This window comes from Passer montanus, unplaced genomic scaffold (assembly GCF_014805655.1).
Source record: "Passer montanus isolate IOZ18808 unplaced genomic scaffold, ASM1480565v1 scaffold27, whole genome shotgun sequence".
NCBI lineage: Eukaryota > Metazoa > Chordata > Aves > Passeriformes > Passeridae > Passer > Passer montanus.
Genome location: NW_024367372.1, coordinates 8,060,339 through 8,078,377, shown reverse-complemented (window position 1 = coordinate 8,078,377; position 18,039 = coordinate 8,060,339). Strand labels below are relative to the sequence as shown.

At 39.1% G+C, this 18,039-nt stretch overlaps 1 protein-coding gene across 8 annotated transcripts in view; it reads left to right on the top strand.

Annotated features, from left to right (window-relative positions):
- BDKRB2 (bradykinin receptor B2) overlaps positions 1 to 12,629 on the top strand; it is a 35,607-nt gene extending 22,978 nt beyond the window's left edge. For 5 of the 8 annotated variants that reach the window (XM_039712856.1, XM_039712855.1, XM_039712859.1 and 2 more), the window contains one exon: positions 1,422 to 4,342. In XM_039712856.1, coding sequence (XP_039568790.1) covers positions 1,424 to 2,566 — 1,143 coding nt within the window. In that variant the 5' untranslated portion in view covers positions 1,422 to 1,423 and the 3' untranslated portion in view covers positions 2,567 to 4,342. Of the gene's footprint in view, positions 1 to 1,421; positions 4,343 to 8,057; positions 8,119 to 10,672 lie in introns of those variants that run through there. The other 3 variants (XM_039712861.1, XM_039712860.1, XM_039712854.1) reach the window with 3 other exon arrangements.
- The last annotated feature ends 5,410 nt before the right edge of the window (positions 12,630 to 18,039 follow it).

Genomic DNA, 18,039 nt, shown 5'->3' with positions numbered 1-18,039 from the left:
TACAGTGTTTTATTAACACAAAATACACAAAATATGACCATCATTTTTCATCAGTTCTGCAACCAATAACCGAATTTCTGTATGCATATTAAGCACTGATACCAGCCAACAATTCCAGCAATCAGAAAACGAGTGAGAACCCTCACTCTTTCAGGAATTGCAAGTGCATCCCTTTTCACTGCCAAGTTACCAGTTGAATAGGACAAATGTCTTAATTAAAAATACATTTGAAAAGCTTCCAATCAAATGATAATATAAACAGTGGTTATTATAAACACCTAAAAAAAGACAAACAGTGTTTCTGTCACTCAGTCCAGAGAATTATATGTACAGATCTGGGAAGCCAATCTTGCATTTGAATAATATCACAGCATTCATTGTCCAAGAACACAACAAGAAAACACAGTTAGCATTTTATCAGTAGTGAGTGATGCTGCACACTCAGCTTTTGTTTGGTTCTAGTAAAATTTCAGTACACATCTGACATTTCTGCCTGTCAATAGCTCCCTGTACCATCCCAGGCTGTTCTGATCTGTAGAATGCTTACAGTATTCTGGTTTTCAGACTGTGCTCTTGCACCAAGCTGGCTGACTGCAGACAGGTCCTGGTTTGTAGGATGGCCCCTGTCTCAACCAGATTGCCAGCCCCACCACTGCACACCTCTTAAAAGTGAGCTCCCTCAGGAAGGTTGTACCATTTATGTCCACTGAGGCTTGGCGCAGAAAGAGACTGCAACACTGAGACAGAAATACACAGAAACTTCAGTGAAAAGCTGAGAAAGGCTCACTGCTGGCAAACACTGATCCATCAGCGTTCTCAATGCAAACTAGAGCTGCAAACTAAGTGTCTCTTTATTGTACAGTCATAACATTTGAGAAAATATGTGGTGTTCTTTGGGGAGGAAGCACCACTGAATTCCACTCAGTTCTTGTTCTACAGGGGATGGTGTAAAATGTTGCAGGATGTGACACAGAACTAGCAGCATTACCATAAGCAACCTGAGACACAAGGTACTCCTGTCCTTTAGGAGTCCATGGCTAATGAAATAAAAAGATAAGAAGACAAACTAATGATGAATATCCTCAAAGAGTTAACAAAGACTTGCTTCAGCTCAGTTCTAGTGAATAAAGTCTTCTAAATAGTCTCTTCAGTTAACCCATTCATAACAATACCTGTTGTTGCTACATCCCCTTTGCTTCACTTGCCTAAAATTGGTCCAGGCAGTCTGTAGCAATGCAGTCTGTAAAACATTCTACAGACACACCCAATGTCTATGAGAAGCAGCCCAGGGAACTGCAAGCCTGTTCAAAAGCTATGCTTTGAGGACACTAGGAAAAGCAAAAGACAGCTTTTCTTATCGTGTCTTTTGCAGCAATGAGCTAGATCTAGAAATCTCATGTCATCTATTTTTCTCTTCACAGAAATGGTTTCCATCACAGCTGAAAATGTTACGCAGCTGTACAACATGACCACCCAGGAATTTACAGTCAGTCCAGAATATTCCCACAATAATTCAGGAGTGCATCAGATAGATCAATATGAATGTGTTAGTACAGATGTGTGGAAATGGCTACAGGATTTTCAGCCTGGATTTCTCTGGTTTATATTTATTCTGGGATCAATAGAAAATTCCTTTGTACTCACCGTCCTGTGTTTCCACAAGAGTAGCTGCACAGTGGCTGAAATTTACCTAGCAAACATGGCATTTGCGGACCTAATGTTAGTCTGTACTTTACCTTTCTGGGCCATTAATATTTCTAATAATTTTCATTGGCCTTTTGGTCAGTTTCTCTGTAAAGCCGTCAACATTATGAGCTACATGAACTTATATTCTAGCATTTATTTCCTGACACTAGTGAGCATTGATCGCTACCTGGCCTTGGTGAAAACCATGTCCCTTGGACGGATGAGACGAACCGTCTGTGCCAAATGGAATTGTTTTGTAATCTGGACATGTGCACTGCTCATGTGTTCACCTACAATGGTGTTTCGAAATTTGCATTATTTTAAAGAGTACAACATCACAGCCTGTGCTCTTCTTTACCCAGCTAGCTACTGGGAGCCCACAAACAACTGCTTGCTGAATATTGTGGGGTTTGTGATCCCATTCTGTGTAATTACTTATTGCACTGTGCAAATCATCAAAGCCTTACGAAGCAGTGAGCTACGAAAAATGAAGGTAGTCCAGACAGAGAGGAGAGCCACCATGCTGGTCTTTGCTGTGCTCCTGCTGTTCATCATTTGCTGGCTTCCATTCCAGATCAGCACAGCCATCGACACAATCCGTTACTTCTCACCCACTCTCAGATGCCTGGAGGACATCAATGACATACTGACCCAGATAGCCACATACTGCTCCTTTAGCAACAGCTGCCTGAACCCAGTCTTGTATGTGATTGTTGGGAAAAACTTCCAGAAGAAAGCTGTGGAATTCTACAAGGACTTGTTCACAAAGAGGTGCAGAAAATCACAGTCTGTGCAGATGGAAAACTCCTTGGACACTTTAAGAACTTCTATTTCAAGCGAATACTCAAGGAAAAAGTCTGTTTTGTCATTACCCCGATAGCATAATTTTAGGAAATCCTTAAAGGAAGAAAGCCGTCTAATGTGTCAGTCTCCACCCATATCCATCTCTTATAGGTCCACAAAGTAAACATGTGGTAATCTTCATTATGTGAGGGAAAAGAGTTGTTTGATCTTAGTGGAAATTCCATAAAGACACCTGCTTCTAGTGTTATTGGATGTTTTTCGTGATTGAATCTTATTTTGTAGCTTACTTACATTTTCATGGCTGAATGATACTTGGCACAAGTATCACTTGGAATGTTTTCTAAGGTGTACATACAATTCTCCAAACAGAGTCCCAGTACAGAAGCAATTGTCAGGATTTTGCAGCTGCGTATGGTACCTGTAATAGTGTGTTAAGGTTTTTGATCTGGGAGGGGCTTGCATTTGAGTAAGTTCTGTTAAGTGAATCCAGTAGGATGCATTTTTAGATGTGTCCATCTTTTGGGCTTTTAACTTCTCTCTTCAGTCATCTAAAGCTATCTGATTTTTTTCATTGACAAGCAGTGCCTTTTTGCAGCTGCTCCAGTTAGTTACAGATTTACATGACAAAATAGGTATGAAAAGTAGCTGAAAAAGGTAAAGCAGTAGTGGAAGGGAACCTGCACCCACCTGCATGAAGTTAGCAGAGTTTTCTTCGTAGAAGAAGATTCTTTAAACATTTACTTACTCCTTTTGAGTGGGCAAATGCTATTTGTATTCATGCTTACACTTCAGCCCAGAGACTCAGGTTTTTAGTATTCACAAAGCATAATTAATGCTATTCAATGGATATATTAAATCTCAGCACAACTGGCATAATTTCACAAACAGAAAAAACTGAGAATATGAAGGAGAGCATCACCTAACTACATTAGAAATCTAACTGAAGATAAGAGAGGTCTTGAAAGCCCAGAGTATTCAAGAAGAGCCTTTTCAGATTCTAGTAATACCTACATTTTGTTTGTAGAGTTAATCTGTGAGATTTTAATGTAAAATAGCTTTTCCCCAGTTGGACTGTATTTTTAAGCTAAGTTGATTATACACATAAAGAGACTCACAGTGTACTGAATTGTCTGTATGCACTTTAACCTCTAGGAACCTTGACCAAAACTGAGTGGAAGGTGATGTAAGATATGCTGAAACATCTTTATTCCTTTCAAAGCACTTAAGGTTACAGCTTCTAAAGCTACCAAGGGAAATGGAGTTTGGTGACGTGAGTAAGCTTAGATGGCAACTACACGGTCTTTATCCATCAGAGCTTGAATGGAGCAATAAAGTTCATTTAAGATGGGAAATTTGTATTAAACCTTCAAATAACTAAGCCACAAAATATAAGTGTTCAGATGTGATTTAAAGACTAAGGGATTTAGATCACTGTATATGATTTATAGGCAATTTCCATGGTTTTTCTTTGATAAGCCAGTGTAATCCTGTGTCATAAATACATCTATTGCTCATCCTTTTTACTGTCTGAAGCAATGGGGACAACTATGATGAAACATTGCAAGGTTTTCTGTTATATCCAGTCTTATCATACTGTCTCATCCATGAGCATGCTGTTCATGCAAACCTTACACAAAAGGAACTCCATACAGATGTTATCGAGGCAACAGAAGTTATTTTTGAGTATTTGGTACTGAGAAGTAAGATATAAAAATGTTATTATGTTAATATCACATTAATTTAAATAATGTAAATATATAGGCACAATTTATTATTTTTTTTTTGCTATGCAGTAAGCATGTACAAAAGAAAATAAAGTACTTTGAGAAATGAGATTTCCTGGCATTTTCTTCTCTAGCCTGTATCCTGTTCCTAAGGAATGATTTGTCAGAAGTTCAACTGCTCCAGATGCTTACTTGGCTTCCTGGTACACCAAAGGAAAGTGAGCTGAAACAACAGAATTTTAGTTGCTTTGAAATATTTCTTTTCAGGGCCCATTTCTGAGTGCTGTTGACCACCCTCAGTCCCTTTGCAAGTTTAAATCAGAATTAAGGCAGTTAAGGGTAGTGAAATATTTGTGGTAGCTTTTCTCTGCCTGCTGATAACTTAAGGTCCTATGCAGACACCAGCAACAATGGAAAGCCCCTGCAGCAGCTTCTGCACATCACAGAACAGACAGTGGCAGCTCACAAACTGTTTCATTCCCATTTTCCTGACTCTTCAGTGTGATGACACTTTTGTGGTATTCACATGCACCATTTACACATGCAAGAAAAAACCCCAATAAATAAAGTGTAACCTCCAAGCTACATCTGACCTACTGATAGTTTCCAGTCACACTTGGCTCAGTTCTGTTCTTACAGACATGACAAAATATGAGAAGGATTTTTGGTAATATAAGGTCAGACTCTGTCCAGAGAATTTCAGAGCTGAAGATGGCAAACAGTAATCATATCTTTTTACTCTTCTTTATTCTGTCCCCCTCTTACCTCTGCTCCCATCTTCTCTTTTACTGAGCCTGCCACAACTGATACCAAGACTCTGGGCATGCAAAGATCTGACTCCCCATTCAGTCTGACAGAGGTGGGGACCATGGCCAGAGGAATGGCAAGGATATCAACAGCCAGATTCTATTTCTGGCCTTCAGCATTTACAGGGAGGAATTATATCTCCACTCTCTCATTTTTCATGTGGATTATTGTCTTCACTTGAAAAATTAAGAGTTTAAGAGCTGTTACAGAAGCTGCAGGCGCTCACTGCAGACAGGAGAATGTTGCTCTTTTTTAGACAGGGTTTCAGTGGAGGAGTTAGGATCTTGGTTCCGTTCTCCCAAATCCCTAAGCAGTCTTTAGCCATTGAATCATCTTTCCATTCCATTCAACCTGTATCAGCTCCTTCATATTTTACTGTTTCAAGCTCTGCAAACTGTAGTTAGTAGGGCTTGATTATTACCAGACTGTGATGGTACCAGCATCATTCTTTGGGAATTGTAAATTTCTGAGCCAGAGTTTAAGCTCTCCTTAGCAATCTCTAGAGTATATATGAAGAAATCCAACAAAGCTGAACACAGAGTTTTACCTCTAAAGGTCGTATCAAAAACCTTTTCTGGTGTTACAGAACAGATGAACAGTTATAGCAGATAATTAGGCTGATTTGCCAAACATTTCAATAAAGAAAAAGAAATCATTAAAACATACTGATCTAAAAAGATATTTTGTCCCAATCATTAAAGGCTCCAGCCATCTTAAAAGGAAGATTTTTAATGGCTGATCTGTTGGACCAAGAGCCAGAACTCTCGACACGTTTAGGATTTTCGACATTTGTCTACCTTGTAATGTGTGCGATAATTAAGCAAAGAGTCTTACCTCTAAATTCAACATGTTTGTTTAATCATTCTATTTAGAGAGTAGAGAGGATCAGTGAATTCTTACACAGCTCTAAAATGTTTACTTTCTACAGGAAAGTCTGCCTAGATGGTGTGACTGAAGATCATTCTAGCCTAAAACATTAACCAACAAGCTGTGAGCATCCTGAACTGAAGGTGCCAATGGACAGATATGCTTTTTACAGTAAAAAAACCTTAACTATTGACTCTTATTTTTAAACTAACCCTTCAAATTCCTTCAATTCATTTTCCACTACACCTGTGCAAACTGTGAAATGTTACCAGATCTTTATATACTTTCTATAGGTTGAAATGAGGAATTAAGTTGTAAAGACACAATAAATTAAATCCCCTTTCTATATAAAGTTACAGCTTCTGTAGACTTGTTCTAAGATCTTTAAATGCTGGAGCTACTGCAGTGCCTATTCACTCTTTCTACTAAATGCATAGACTTCCAATTTTGAATCTCTCTCCATTACTGGAAAGTGTTCCAAATATAGCAATGAAAAAACCCCAGAAAATAAGAAACTAGATTTGCAAAGAGGAGTTGGATTTGCAAGACCAGTATTTTGATCTCATTTTGATGTGACAAGTTTTGTAAGACTTGTCATTTATAAAGATAAATAACATATAAATTTTCATATAAATTTTAGACACAGCTGCAGTTTTTTATTCAGTCTGTGAGTAAATGTGGAACTTGGCAGATCCTAGAGATTCATGTCCAAGCAAGGACAAATTCCAAACTTCTTGTTGTTGCTCAAATGTTCTTCATTATGGAAAAAATAACTTAAACACGGAAATGCAGTAGTGTAAGCAAAGTGGAGACTTTGGAAAGTCTGTGACGAAGATCTCCTGTCATATTGCACTTACCTTTATGAGTCAGTGTGAGATGGGCTGTTTCAAGATTTTCCTTCTGTTATTTGTTAGGATTCCTTACATAATGTGTAATTCACAAATTACATGTTGTTTTCAATTCTTTGCCAAAATTGAAATTTTACAAGATATTAGAAAAACAAACACACATTAAATCTTGAGCCATTTTGAGTTTTCTCCATTGTGATGGTGTTAACTGGAACATGTTTTGTTTGTCAATTTTAGCACTGTTTGCATAGCTATCTTACTATCCTTTAATGAATAAAAATTTGGAATAAAAGTATTTTTCATGATAAGGAAGTTCATAATATGGTATCACCACTCAACCTCCCCTGCCTTTTCATTTTAACTTACTTATCAAAGAAAAATGGACACAATTGAATAAGAATTGAGATATATGGTGCATGTGTTCGTTAAGTAGCCAAAAGAATATTTTCCTATAAGTAGGAAAATTCCAGTCCCTTGATAATTTCTCATTGTTTGTTGGGGTTTTTTTTAATTGAAAACCTACATTATTTATATGGCTATGCTTAAGACAGATTTGCATGTAAAGTCTGGGATGCAAAATATTACTCTAATCAGTGGACAATCAGAATAAAAAAGATAAAAATAATTTATAAACCACCACTCTCAGGCTACTTGGTCCCAGACAGTAATCAGAAATGTAAGAAACTTATTTGGGTACAAGCCTAAGAAAATACAGCAGTCATCACGAATATTACTGAAAAATAATATTCACAGAGATTCACGCCCTGGACACCTACAGTGTGTGCAAAAAGCAGTTCTTTTCAAAAAGAGTGTTAATGGGATTTAACAAGGCTCATGTTTCAGCAGCCATTCCCACCTCTCCGTGCTGCTTTACCCCAACTCCTGGGCATGGCCCCCCTCATGTCCAGCAGGGAAAGGAGCTTCCAACACAACAAAACCTAATTCTAATTTCTCCCTGTGTGCACTGGTACAGAGAAGGCAATTCAGAGCTGTTAATTAAGTTCTTATTTTTACAGACATTCACACAATGGAACTTTTAATTGTCAAGGACAATTTGAGAGCTTTAATTAGCGGTCAAAGGATGACAAGAGCCACGACACATGGCTTGTATTATTTCACAATGAGAATGAAATATCTTACATGTCTTGAAAATTACTTCAGCTGACGTTTGGGAAAGTTAAAAAAAAATCCTGGGGCTTTCTTCCAAAATGTAACATCATACACATGGTGTATGGCCAGCAAAACACTCAGGACAGCCCTCAGTCACTCAGTTGTGCCTCAGGATGCCTCTTTGAATTCTCTCAGTAACCTCTGTACTGCTGTTTGTCAACTGTTTCCGCATTTGAAACTTTGCCTGGATTGCCAGGAAGGACAAAGAGTAGGTATGCCTATCTTTTTAAATGTATTATCTTTATTAAAATCATTTCTATATTTTATCTTAAAAAATAATCTTTTATGCTCTCAGTTCTGATCTGCGCAGTCTAGTAAGACTTTCCCTTTCTTTTTCAACACAAAAGTAATTCTGAAGGTCAGTATAAGTTTATATGTAAAGCCACGATCCATTTTACCTAATTGCTCTAACTGGCTAATTAGTATTAGTAGTAAAAGGGGTGATAGATGCACTGTGCATGGAAATTCATCAGAAATCAGTTCAAAGTAAGAAAAATATGTCATTATTTGTATAAAAGATGACTGGAATGTGTTAAGGACAGAAATTGAAAACCATTCATGTGGCTAATTTTCCATTAGCACTAACTACTTCAAAATACTTACAGGAATTATGGAAAATAAAATGCATTTTCTGTCAAGAGAACATTTGGAATTCTAAATTTATAAAAGGCTTGTGGCTTGTGGTAGTGCTCAGACACTGATTAGTAGACCTGAAGAAATATTTGCAAAAAAAACCCCTACAGAATCCTCAGGTACTATTGCTAGCTGAACAAGAATTCAGATTTAGCTGTGAATAAAATCTAAGTTGCAATGAAAAATAAAACTTCCAGGTGTTTTTAGCTGAGCCCATCTTGAATGAATTTGTGGCTCCAGCTGAGGGATCGTGTCTGAAGTGTGCAGAGTGGTTGGCTTAAGCTGGTAGAAAGAAGTGTCAGGAAAAGGGCAGGCAAGGACAGTAAGAATTTCTTTTAATTCTATATTTATTAAAATAAATAATTCTGATTAGGTTGAACAGTTATCTTTCTTCTACATTATTTTTGAAATATCAAGTTACAGATTTTCTGCCACTGCTCTCTCATGCCTTAGCCAGCCTCTTGCTATAACAGCCCTAGATTTCTGCTGTCTCACAAAGAGCCTCTCTGATGCTAATCAGCCATTCATTTGCTACATGTGTTTTACCTGCAGTTTTAGATCCTCTCAAGTTATCTTTGTTTGTGTGAGAGGTCTGTGAACTAGGTAACCTTCAGACTGTTGTGAGGGAAATCCAGGGAGCTGTGCTATCTTGAGTTGTAGCTCAGTTCCCCACCAAGGCTGCCAGCTTGAGTTTATGAACTCTGGCACAACTTTACTGCTCACCTAATTCTGCAGAGATGAAAAATGTTCTGTGCATTAGTACCAGATAGCCTGATGTGGAATATTAATACTTATTCCTAGAGGCATCCCAAAATAAGTTCTGTGAGGTACTCGTATACAGAAATCACTGAGGCTGGACATGTGTGTAAAAGAGATGAAAGATGGTCCTAAATTGTCTTTTCAGAAATTCCATCATTAGATGGAAAAATAGGTGTAAAATACAGAAGCTGAAAAGGCAGAGTAAAATAGCTGCAGCAGAAAGTCAACATTTAGAATGACTGATTGCAAAATATTCATTTTTTCAAATACATTCTTTTCTGTGATTGACATGCTCCACTTGCATATGAAATACTGAAATGTTAGATGGCAGAACAGACTCAACAAAAACTTGCCTTCCATAATGTTCTGAGACCAAATGCTGTAAAAACCAGGATCCAGGCACTATCATCAAGCATGGCAGCACCAGAAGAAAGAAGCAGGGGCAGCTCTGACAGTGAATCTGTGATAAAAAGTCCAGAGCAATTTCATGGGAGGATAAGGTTTTACCCATGTTCTTAGTCCTGCACAGTCTCACATGGAACTATGAGAAAAAAATAAAGGTATTGCCAATGCTATGATGAGCTAAACACTTTGGAGCCTGGGACAGCCAAACTCAAATAAAATTTTTGAGCTGGAGAAGAGGGCTGTAAATTTAGAGCTGCAGAGGCCTTTCCTCCAGGCACGATTTTTAGCGTAATATTTTGGAGAAGTCTGTGTTTTATTATTCCAACCACTGACATTTGAAGGCAATAAGCTGTCTAATCTAACAGCAATTTTGAACCCAAAGTTCAGGGTGACAGGAACTGAGAAGGAACAAAAGAATGCAAAGTTCAGTCAGCAAGTGGCACATACAGGGAGTGAGCAGCTTTTCCAATTCAGGGAAACAGGCATGGTCCTGCTTCAGCAGGACAACAGAATATAATAATATATTAATGTATATATAATACAGTATATAATACAGTAACATAATAATGTACATAGCATGGTAAATAAGAGTAAGAGAAGGGGCAGGGAAGGATGCAAAGTTGGCTTTGTGTCGCCAGCATGACTCCCACTATGCTCAGGGAGATGGAATTCTCCCATATCTGTCTGTCATCAGTCTGGAGGAGATGTACAGAACTATTTACACTAATTCCTGACTTTTCTTCCTCTGTGCCACTTCAAACAATGGAAACAAGGAGAGGAAACTTAATGGGATGTAGAGGAAGTTCTATCCTTGCTAGTACTGGGAACATTTCCCACTGCTGCACATATCAAAGATGGATTTATCTAGCCTGTAATAATCAGTAAGGACTAATAAAGAATTTGCAGCAGTTAAATGTTTGTTACACCACTCATGGGAGACTTTTGCTCTTTTATGCTTTTTTTTTGCAGTTATTGTCTCTCATTTCAAAGACGTCTCCTGTTCACTTCTGAATTTTTTAAAAAATGACTGAAACTCCTCTACTGAATATTCCCTCCTCAAACCAGAGTCAAAATCAGAGCAACTCAAGTGTTTGCCCAGAACTGGATGACTGGTGGGACATCGTGTACTATATAGGACCCAAGTACATCAACACTGTCTGCGTTATTGGTATGCTTGGAAATGTGTTTGTTCTCTTAATTTATTCCCTGCAAAAGGGCCCCCTGAAGACAGCTGAAATCTACCTTATGAACCTTGCTGTTGCTGACCTTATCTTCCTCACGTGCCTCCCTTTCTGGGCAGAGAACATCAATAATGAGTTTAACTGGCCCTTTGGCAGTTTCCTGTGCCGCAGCATCAGCGCCTCCATCACCCTGAACATGTACACCAGCATCTACCTGCTCGTGGCCGTCAGCATGGACCGCTATTTGACTTTTGTCCACACCTTGAACCACAGAGAGATATGGAGCAAGTCTATGACCAAAGGGATCTGCTTGCTCATCTGGTTCTTTTGCATCCTTCTCAGCGTCCCAGCTTTCATGTTCCGGACTGTGAAAGACTTTCCCCAGTGGAATATTTCAGCCTGCACTTTGGAGTTCCCCAGCCCATCGTGGGAAATAGCTGAAAGCCTGGTAGGCAATGTGGTGGGGTTCCTGCTGCCATCCACAGCAATCATCTTCCTTAATTTCTCCACCATTAGGTCCCTACAAAAAACAGCGAAAGAACGAAAAGCACTCAGAGCAAAGGGTTGCAAGAGGCACAAAGGCACAAAGGCAACCAGGCTGATCCTCACTGTGGTACTGATGTTTCTTTTCTGCTGGACTCCTCACCATTTTTTTGTATTCCTTGATATATTATACCATACAGAAGTGATAAAAGGCTGCTTCTGGGGGGAACTGATCAACTTTGGGGAGCAGTTTTCTTATATGCTGGCTATCACCAACAGCTGCATTAACCCCGTGATTTATGTCTTTGTTGGGAAATACTTCAGGCAAAAGGCTTTAGAAGTTTTTTCACAGTTTATTCCCTGTGGATTTCCTTTGAGATGGGTATCTTTCAAAGAAATGTCTTCAAATTTCAACATGTTTCCAGTCAAGAGTAGTTTAACATAATGATTCTCAGTTCCTCTTCATCGATATTATAACTTATTTTATGCCACTGCAAATGGCATTAAAAATGAATATGAAACACTCTGATCTGACCTTCACAGACCAAGCTAATTATCTATTAAAGTAAATCACTTGATTGATTGCTTACTTTTTTCTCAGGCTTGCTTTTCTAGTTCTGTGTTATCCATCCAAATGTACAACGTGTGATGCCAGAACTTTTTACCAAATGATCTAACTTGTCTTACCTATTAACATGGCTTTAAAACTTTTTGACAAAATACCAGAAATCTGGTTTCTTTGCAGAAAGCCATAAGTTAGCTGAATATTTTGCTGCATTGTATCTGTGATGACAGCTACTATACCACCAATAACACTATATATAAAATTACAACAAGTATTACAGAGCAAATATGAGCTTAATCTTCAGCTGATAAATGCATTGAAGCAGGTATGGGATAACTTTGGTTATTTTGAACAAAATTTTCACTGATATGCATTTTTACAGTAAGATGTATGGAATTTTTTTTTGTGTAATTTAATCATGTGCAGTGCATAACTATTGTACAAGAGGAGGTAACACGAAGAAAGTGTACAGAAATTGTAAAAAAACAAGGTAACACAGTAGCCTCTTCAAAACTTGATTTTTGCTGATCCAGTAAAGTATTACAAAATTGCTTATAAAGTACTGTAAAGATCCTTTTTATTTTTTATATGTGCATATATATATTATGGCCACTGATACGGTATTATTTAGAGGCAAATCCTTAGATACATATTTATGATTTTATGAATCAAAATTAATAAACTATGTAACATCTTCTTTTGCTTCATAGTCTTGTCTTTCTTATATTTGTCTCTTTCCTTTAGGGAAGAGCAAATATATAGTTCTGTGATAAAAATCCTTGTTGCTACCAGAACACAAACTCTCATAGTTTATAAAAAACTTCTTTTCCATCACAGCCAAAATGGCAGAGTAGATGTAAAGCAACTGAGATCAAATTAAGTGTATGTACAGACATGGAAGAAGATAGTGCAGCCTGTTCAGCCAGAGGATGTTGGTGCAGAAGGGAGCATCCAGACACACCATTTGTATAACAATTCATTTAACTCCTCACTGTAAAGCCTGTTCAGTTCAGCCTTTACAGTTACTCACTGTAACAGCACCACACTTTCTGTGGTTCTTTTTAGTGTTTCCATTTTGAATATATAATTAATCTCTTATTTGATTATAGAAATCTATCTATTCAACTTCATTGCAATAAGATTAGTGTTAGTTTTTAATGGTTCTTTTGATCTTTTTGAATCTGAACAGTGGAAGCCTTTTGAAGACTTAAAAGTCTATCTTCCTGCAATGATGGTTTAAGAATTAGGGGTGAATTAAGGGATCAGGGAGGAAGAATCTGTCATAGGTTTACTACTTCCACTGCTTCTGTGACAGATGTTTTTAAAATAAATATCAGGCTTAAACACCAATAATAACAACAACATGTGAAGTCCCCTGACTCATCTGAAATCGAATTCCTAATTCCCATGTATTGTAAACAGTTGAACACTGAATACATCCCCAGCTGAATCTTTAATTGAAAAATCTTCGAAGCAGAGATATTTTCTGGGGAAAGGAAAGGGAAAAGGAAAAAAAGGGAAAAGGGAAAAGAGAAAAGGGAAAAGAGAAAAGGAAAAGGAAAATGAAAAGGAAAAAAGTCTGAAATTGTGAAAAAGGTGCAGAAAAAGAAGTTGCATTTTCTCACTACAGCTGAGGACCTTTAAAGGGAAAAATATTTTATCTCATCTGACTAACACTTGTTCATGTTATTCAATATACAAACAAATGGAAAAAACACTTCTTGAGTGTGGTGGCATATTTTAGCTATGACATAAAAGATTGAAAACGAGCATGAAATCTGAATTTAATGGAAAACTTCCTCTTTCTATCCATGAGCAAGTGACAAGGGCTTTCATGAAAGCACTGCTTCTTTTACATATGCTCAACTGTGCATATGTAAACTCAGGAAAAACATCTGTAGTTTAAATACTGCTTTAAACTGCTTAACAGAGTCTTGCAAATCAATGGATTTACTGTCCAGCACGAATGTCTGTAAATGTATGCATTTCTGACTGTGTGTTAGGGTCTGGTGCTCGTTAGTGGCCACTTTTTGCTGCTGCGCTGTGCTGCACTCACCTCACTGAACTGTGCCCAGCAAGGCTCTGGTGACAGCCACGGTGATGCTGCTGGGCTGGCAGGTGGCCAGGGTGTTGCTGCTGTACTGGACAGGCTGGAACCAGCGTGACCTTGAGTTGAAGGGATGTGGATGAGCCCGTGACAGAGCAGAGATTCACCTGCAGCCCTTGGGGGACCCGGGACTGGCGCAGGTGGATGCCTGAAGGAGTATGTGGTGTGACCCTGCGAGAAGCCTCTGCTGGAGTAGGGTTTATGGCAGGACCTGTGATCTCATGGGGCACCCACACTGGAGCAGCTCATGAAAAACTGCAGCCCTTGAGCAGGACCTACAGTGGAGAGGTTCAAACAGGACTGTCTCATGTGGATGGGAACATCTGCCGGAGCAGGGGAAGCAGAGATTCTCTTCCAGCCCATGGTGAAGCCCACGGTGAAGCAGTGTGCCCTGCAGCCCATGGAGGAGGACAATGTAGACTTGTCACTGCTGAGTAAGAAATGACACAGACTCACCAGAAGGCTGATTGGCATAATGTGCCATTTACTTCAGACTGCTCCTTTTTATAAGTTGTTCAGTCCAGGTGGACTTCACTGGTCATTTGGTTAATACATTTCATCTGACTGGTTAATTTACAAGAAGCCGTTCTTATAAACAATCTTTGAGAAAAACAAGAAAACAGAGAGTAGAAAACAACACCTGCAGGTTGTTTATGATAATAAGCTATCATTGTTTATCTTCAACTCCCTAAAGCCTCTCAGGCCAATTCTGAGAAAACTTATCTAATTTTCTCTCTCTCTTAACCAGCTGTCACATCCACATAGACTACATAAATTATGGACCTCAGGGGGAACCTCTTGTTGCAGCCAGGCTGGAGACAAGAGGAGGAGTTCATTGCAATGTTAAACCAGATAACCTGGTCCAAAAAGGGGCCAAGGGTGGAGATTGTAATGGATGTGCCTTGATATTGTTGTAAGCTGTGATTTGAGTTCATGTTACAGGAATTAGCACAGCAGAAATCCATATCAATGGAGGAGAGGCCTTACAAGAAGAAGTTTAAGTGCACCAGTGACCAGACCTGAGCTGGCTTTGGTGCCCAGTAACTCCAAGAAACACAACAACACTCATGTATTGAGTGACTGCCAGAACAGATGGAGCCTGAAACCATGGACTAAATGAACTCAAAGGATGTTTTGTAAACATTTGTGGACATTTTATGAGGATTTTCTAGGGGTGGTCCATTGACTCAAGAAATTACTTCTGTGTATTATGTCAAAGGATGGTGGTTAATGAACTTGTGGGACCTGGGCACGATGCAAATGGTATGGAATAAGTGATGGAATGTGCTGGGGTAGAATTAATTTTCTTCACAGTGGCTAGTATGGAGCTGTGTTTTGGATTTGTGCTGAACACAGTGTTAATAATATAGAGATGTTTTTGTTATTGCTGAGCAAGGTTTACACAGAACAAAGGCCTTTCCTGATTTCCATGCTGCCACACGAGAGAAGACTGGAAATTGGAAGGAGACACAGCCAGGATAGGTGACCAAACGGACCAAAGGGATATTCCAGACCAGATGACATTATGCTCAGTATATAAAATGCAAGGGAGAAGGAAGCAAAAGGAGGAGGGGACATTTGGAGTGATGTTATTTGTCTTTCCAAGTATCTGTCACAGGTGATGGGGCCCTGCTCTCCTGGAGGTGGCTGAACACATGCCTGCCCATGGAAACAGTGGATTTATTGCTTATTTTGCTTTGTTAATGTGTGTGGCTTTTGTTTTCCCTATTAAATTGTCTTTCAACACATCAGTTTTCCAGCCTTGACCCTTTTGATTCTTTCCCAGATCCCTCTGGTGGGGGGATAAGCAAGTGGCTGCATGGGGCTTGGCAGCTGGCTGGGGTTAAACCTCAACAAACCTGACCCAGGAGTGCTGTGTTGTTTGTGCCTTGAAGGTGTATATGAAAATAGAGAATGAACTTGAATTGCAGCAAAGATATCTCAGGATAAGCATTAATAAAAAAGCTTCTGGTGGAGCCAGTGACAGGCTGCCCAGGAGAGAGCCCAGAACAGCAGCAACAGGACCCTGAGAGACCACTTCAGACAGCAATTTTTGGGGAAAATATCAACATAGCTGGTTCTGCCCCAGCACAAGGGAGTGTGTACCCCTCCACTGATTCCTTCTCTTGTGGTCAATAAATAAAGTTTCCTTGTTTGCCCTTTTGGGTTCTTCACTGATCACCTCTCAATCAGTGCTGAAATGTCAGCTCTGTAGGACTAATATTGCCAGCCTCCACTGCCCATGGCTTGTTCTTTTCAATAAGCGTCATTTTTACCTTCTCTCATGTTACTTCTCACACTCCTCATAAACGTTGTCAAGCATTAATCATTAAAAAGCTTCTCTGCTGCACCTTATGATCTTGCGAGTATAATTTAACTTGTTTTCATCTGTCTATATAGCATTTGTATTTTACTATTAATTTCTCTAGGACAAGGACTATCTTTGCACTATCTGTTCAGGCCTTGCTTAATGCCCAGTCTTAGTTTATCATGCAGGGCTGCTAGCACTAGTGTAATAAAGAGACATTTAGGATTCACTGAAACACATCTCAAGGAATAATACAGCCTGGACTTACATTTGTAACATCAAAACATTTTGGCAAGCCATTTCAATATTAAAAACTCTACCTGTAAATACAGATAGTTCTCATATCAGAGAACCTTCACCTTTAACAACAGCAACGACACCACCAAACCCAGCTGATTGATTTCTAAAACTGAAAATTGAAGAAAATACATTGATCCCTAAAAGTAAAGACCTGAGCATTTTCAGAGATCTATAGCCACATGGATTTCTAACCTGGCAGCAGTCATCTTCCTGGGAAGAGAGCTGTTTGTCATCCCTGTCAAATCGTACCACATTGAGCAAATATGTTGACTCTTGGATGGAAAAAAAGCACTTTGCTCACAGGTCAGATGTGCTGCAGCTTTCAGCAGTCAAATCCTCACAGAGATGCTTACACCTCTGCAGCTGCCTGTGACAGGACTTCACAGGAGACTTGGTCACTGAGCAACAGGAGCACTTCACTGCCCATGGGTCAAGGGTGGAGGGTGTCAAAAAACCTGCTCATTGTCCCAGTGAGCTCTTGGTGCACTCCCAGCAACAGGACAGGAGCGAGTGACAAAAGCTGCACCAAGGTGTCAGGACCAAAATCATACTGGGGAAATGCGTGGAGTTTAATGGAGAACAGAGAAATATCTGATTGGAGATTGGGAGTCAAAAAGTAGAGGAAAAGGGTGAGGCAAGAGAAGAAATAACCCACCAGTGCCTCTGTCAGCATCTTCCCAATGCCAGAGTGTGGGGACGAGCAGGGAGGTCACAGTGGCCAAAAGAAAACATTGAGGGAGCAGGAGACATGCCCTGGCTGGACCAGGGGACAACAATGTGCATGTAAAAGGGAAATTACTTTGACAATAAACTGGAACAGAGTTGGGACCTGATGATGAAGAGGTCAGAGCAAATTGTGAAAAAAGGGAAGAAGTAGATATCTCAGGACGGGACTTGGAATATTACACTCCCTTAAAAAGCCCTGTCAGGATTGGAAACACTAAAAATCAAACATCCAGGGGCCAGGAAATATTTGACCTAAGACTGTCCCTGGAATTTCAGTGTGGTGTCCTTCAGGGTATGAGTTATAATATGGTCTTACAGTCTTATGACTAAGCTTTGAATTTCCAACATTGCAACTTATCCACTTCTGATTAACCTTGTGTCACCCTGCCTTATGTAGGAGAGGAACACACTTGCGTAAACCAAACAATACCCTGAAGAAATTAAATCATCCATCCTGCATATTAAATAAAATCAATCATATTGATAACACACATGCTCCCTTGAATTTTACACTGAGAAATCTTTGACACAACATATAATTAAACTGAAAAATTAATTTCAATAAGGTTTTCTAGAAGGAAATGAGTCTATTAATCATGTTTGATCACAACTGAAAATATTAGAAGACATTGTAAAATAAGAAAAGGTAGGAAGAATATTGTCATC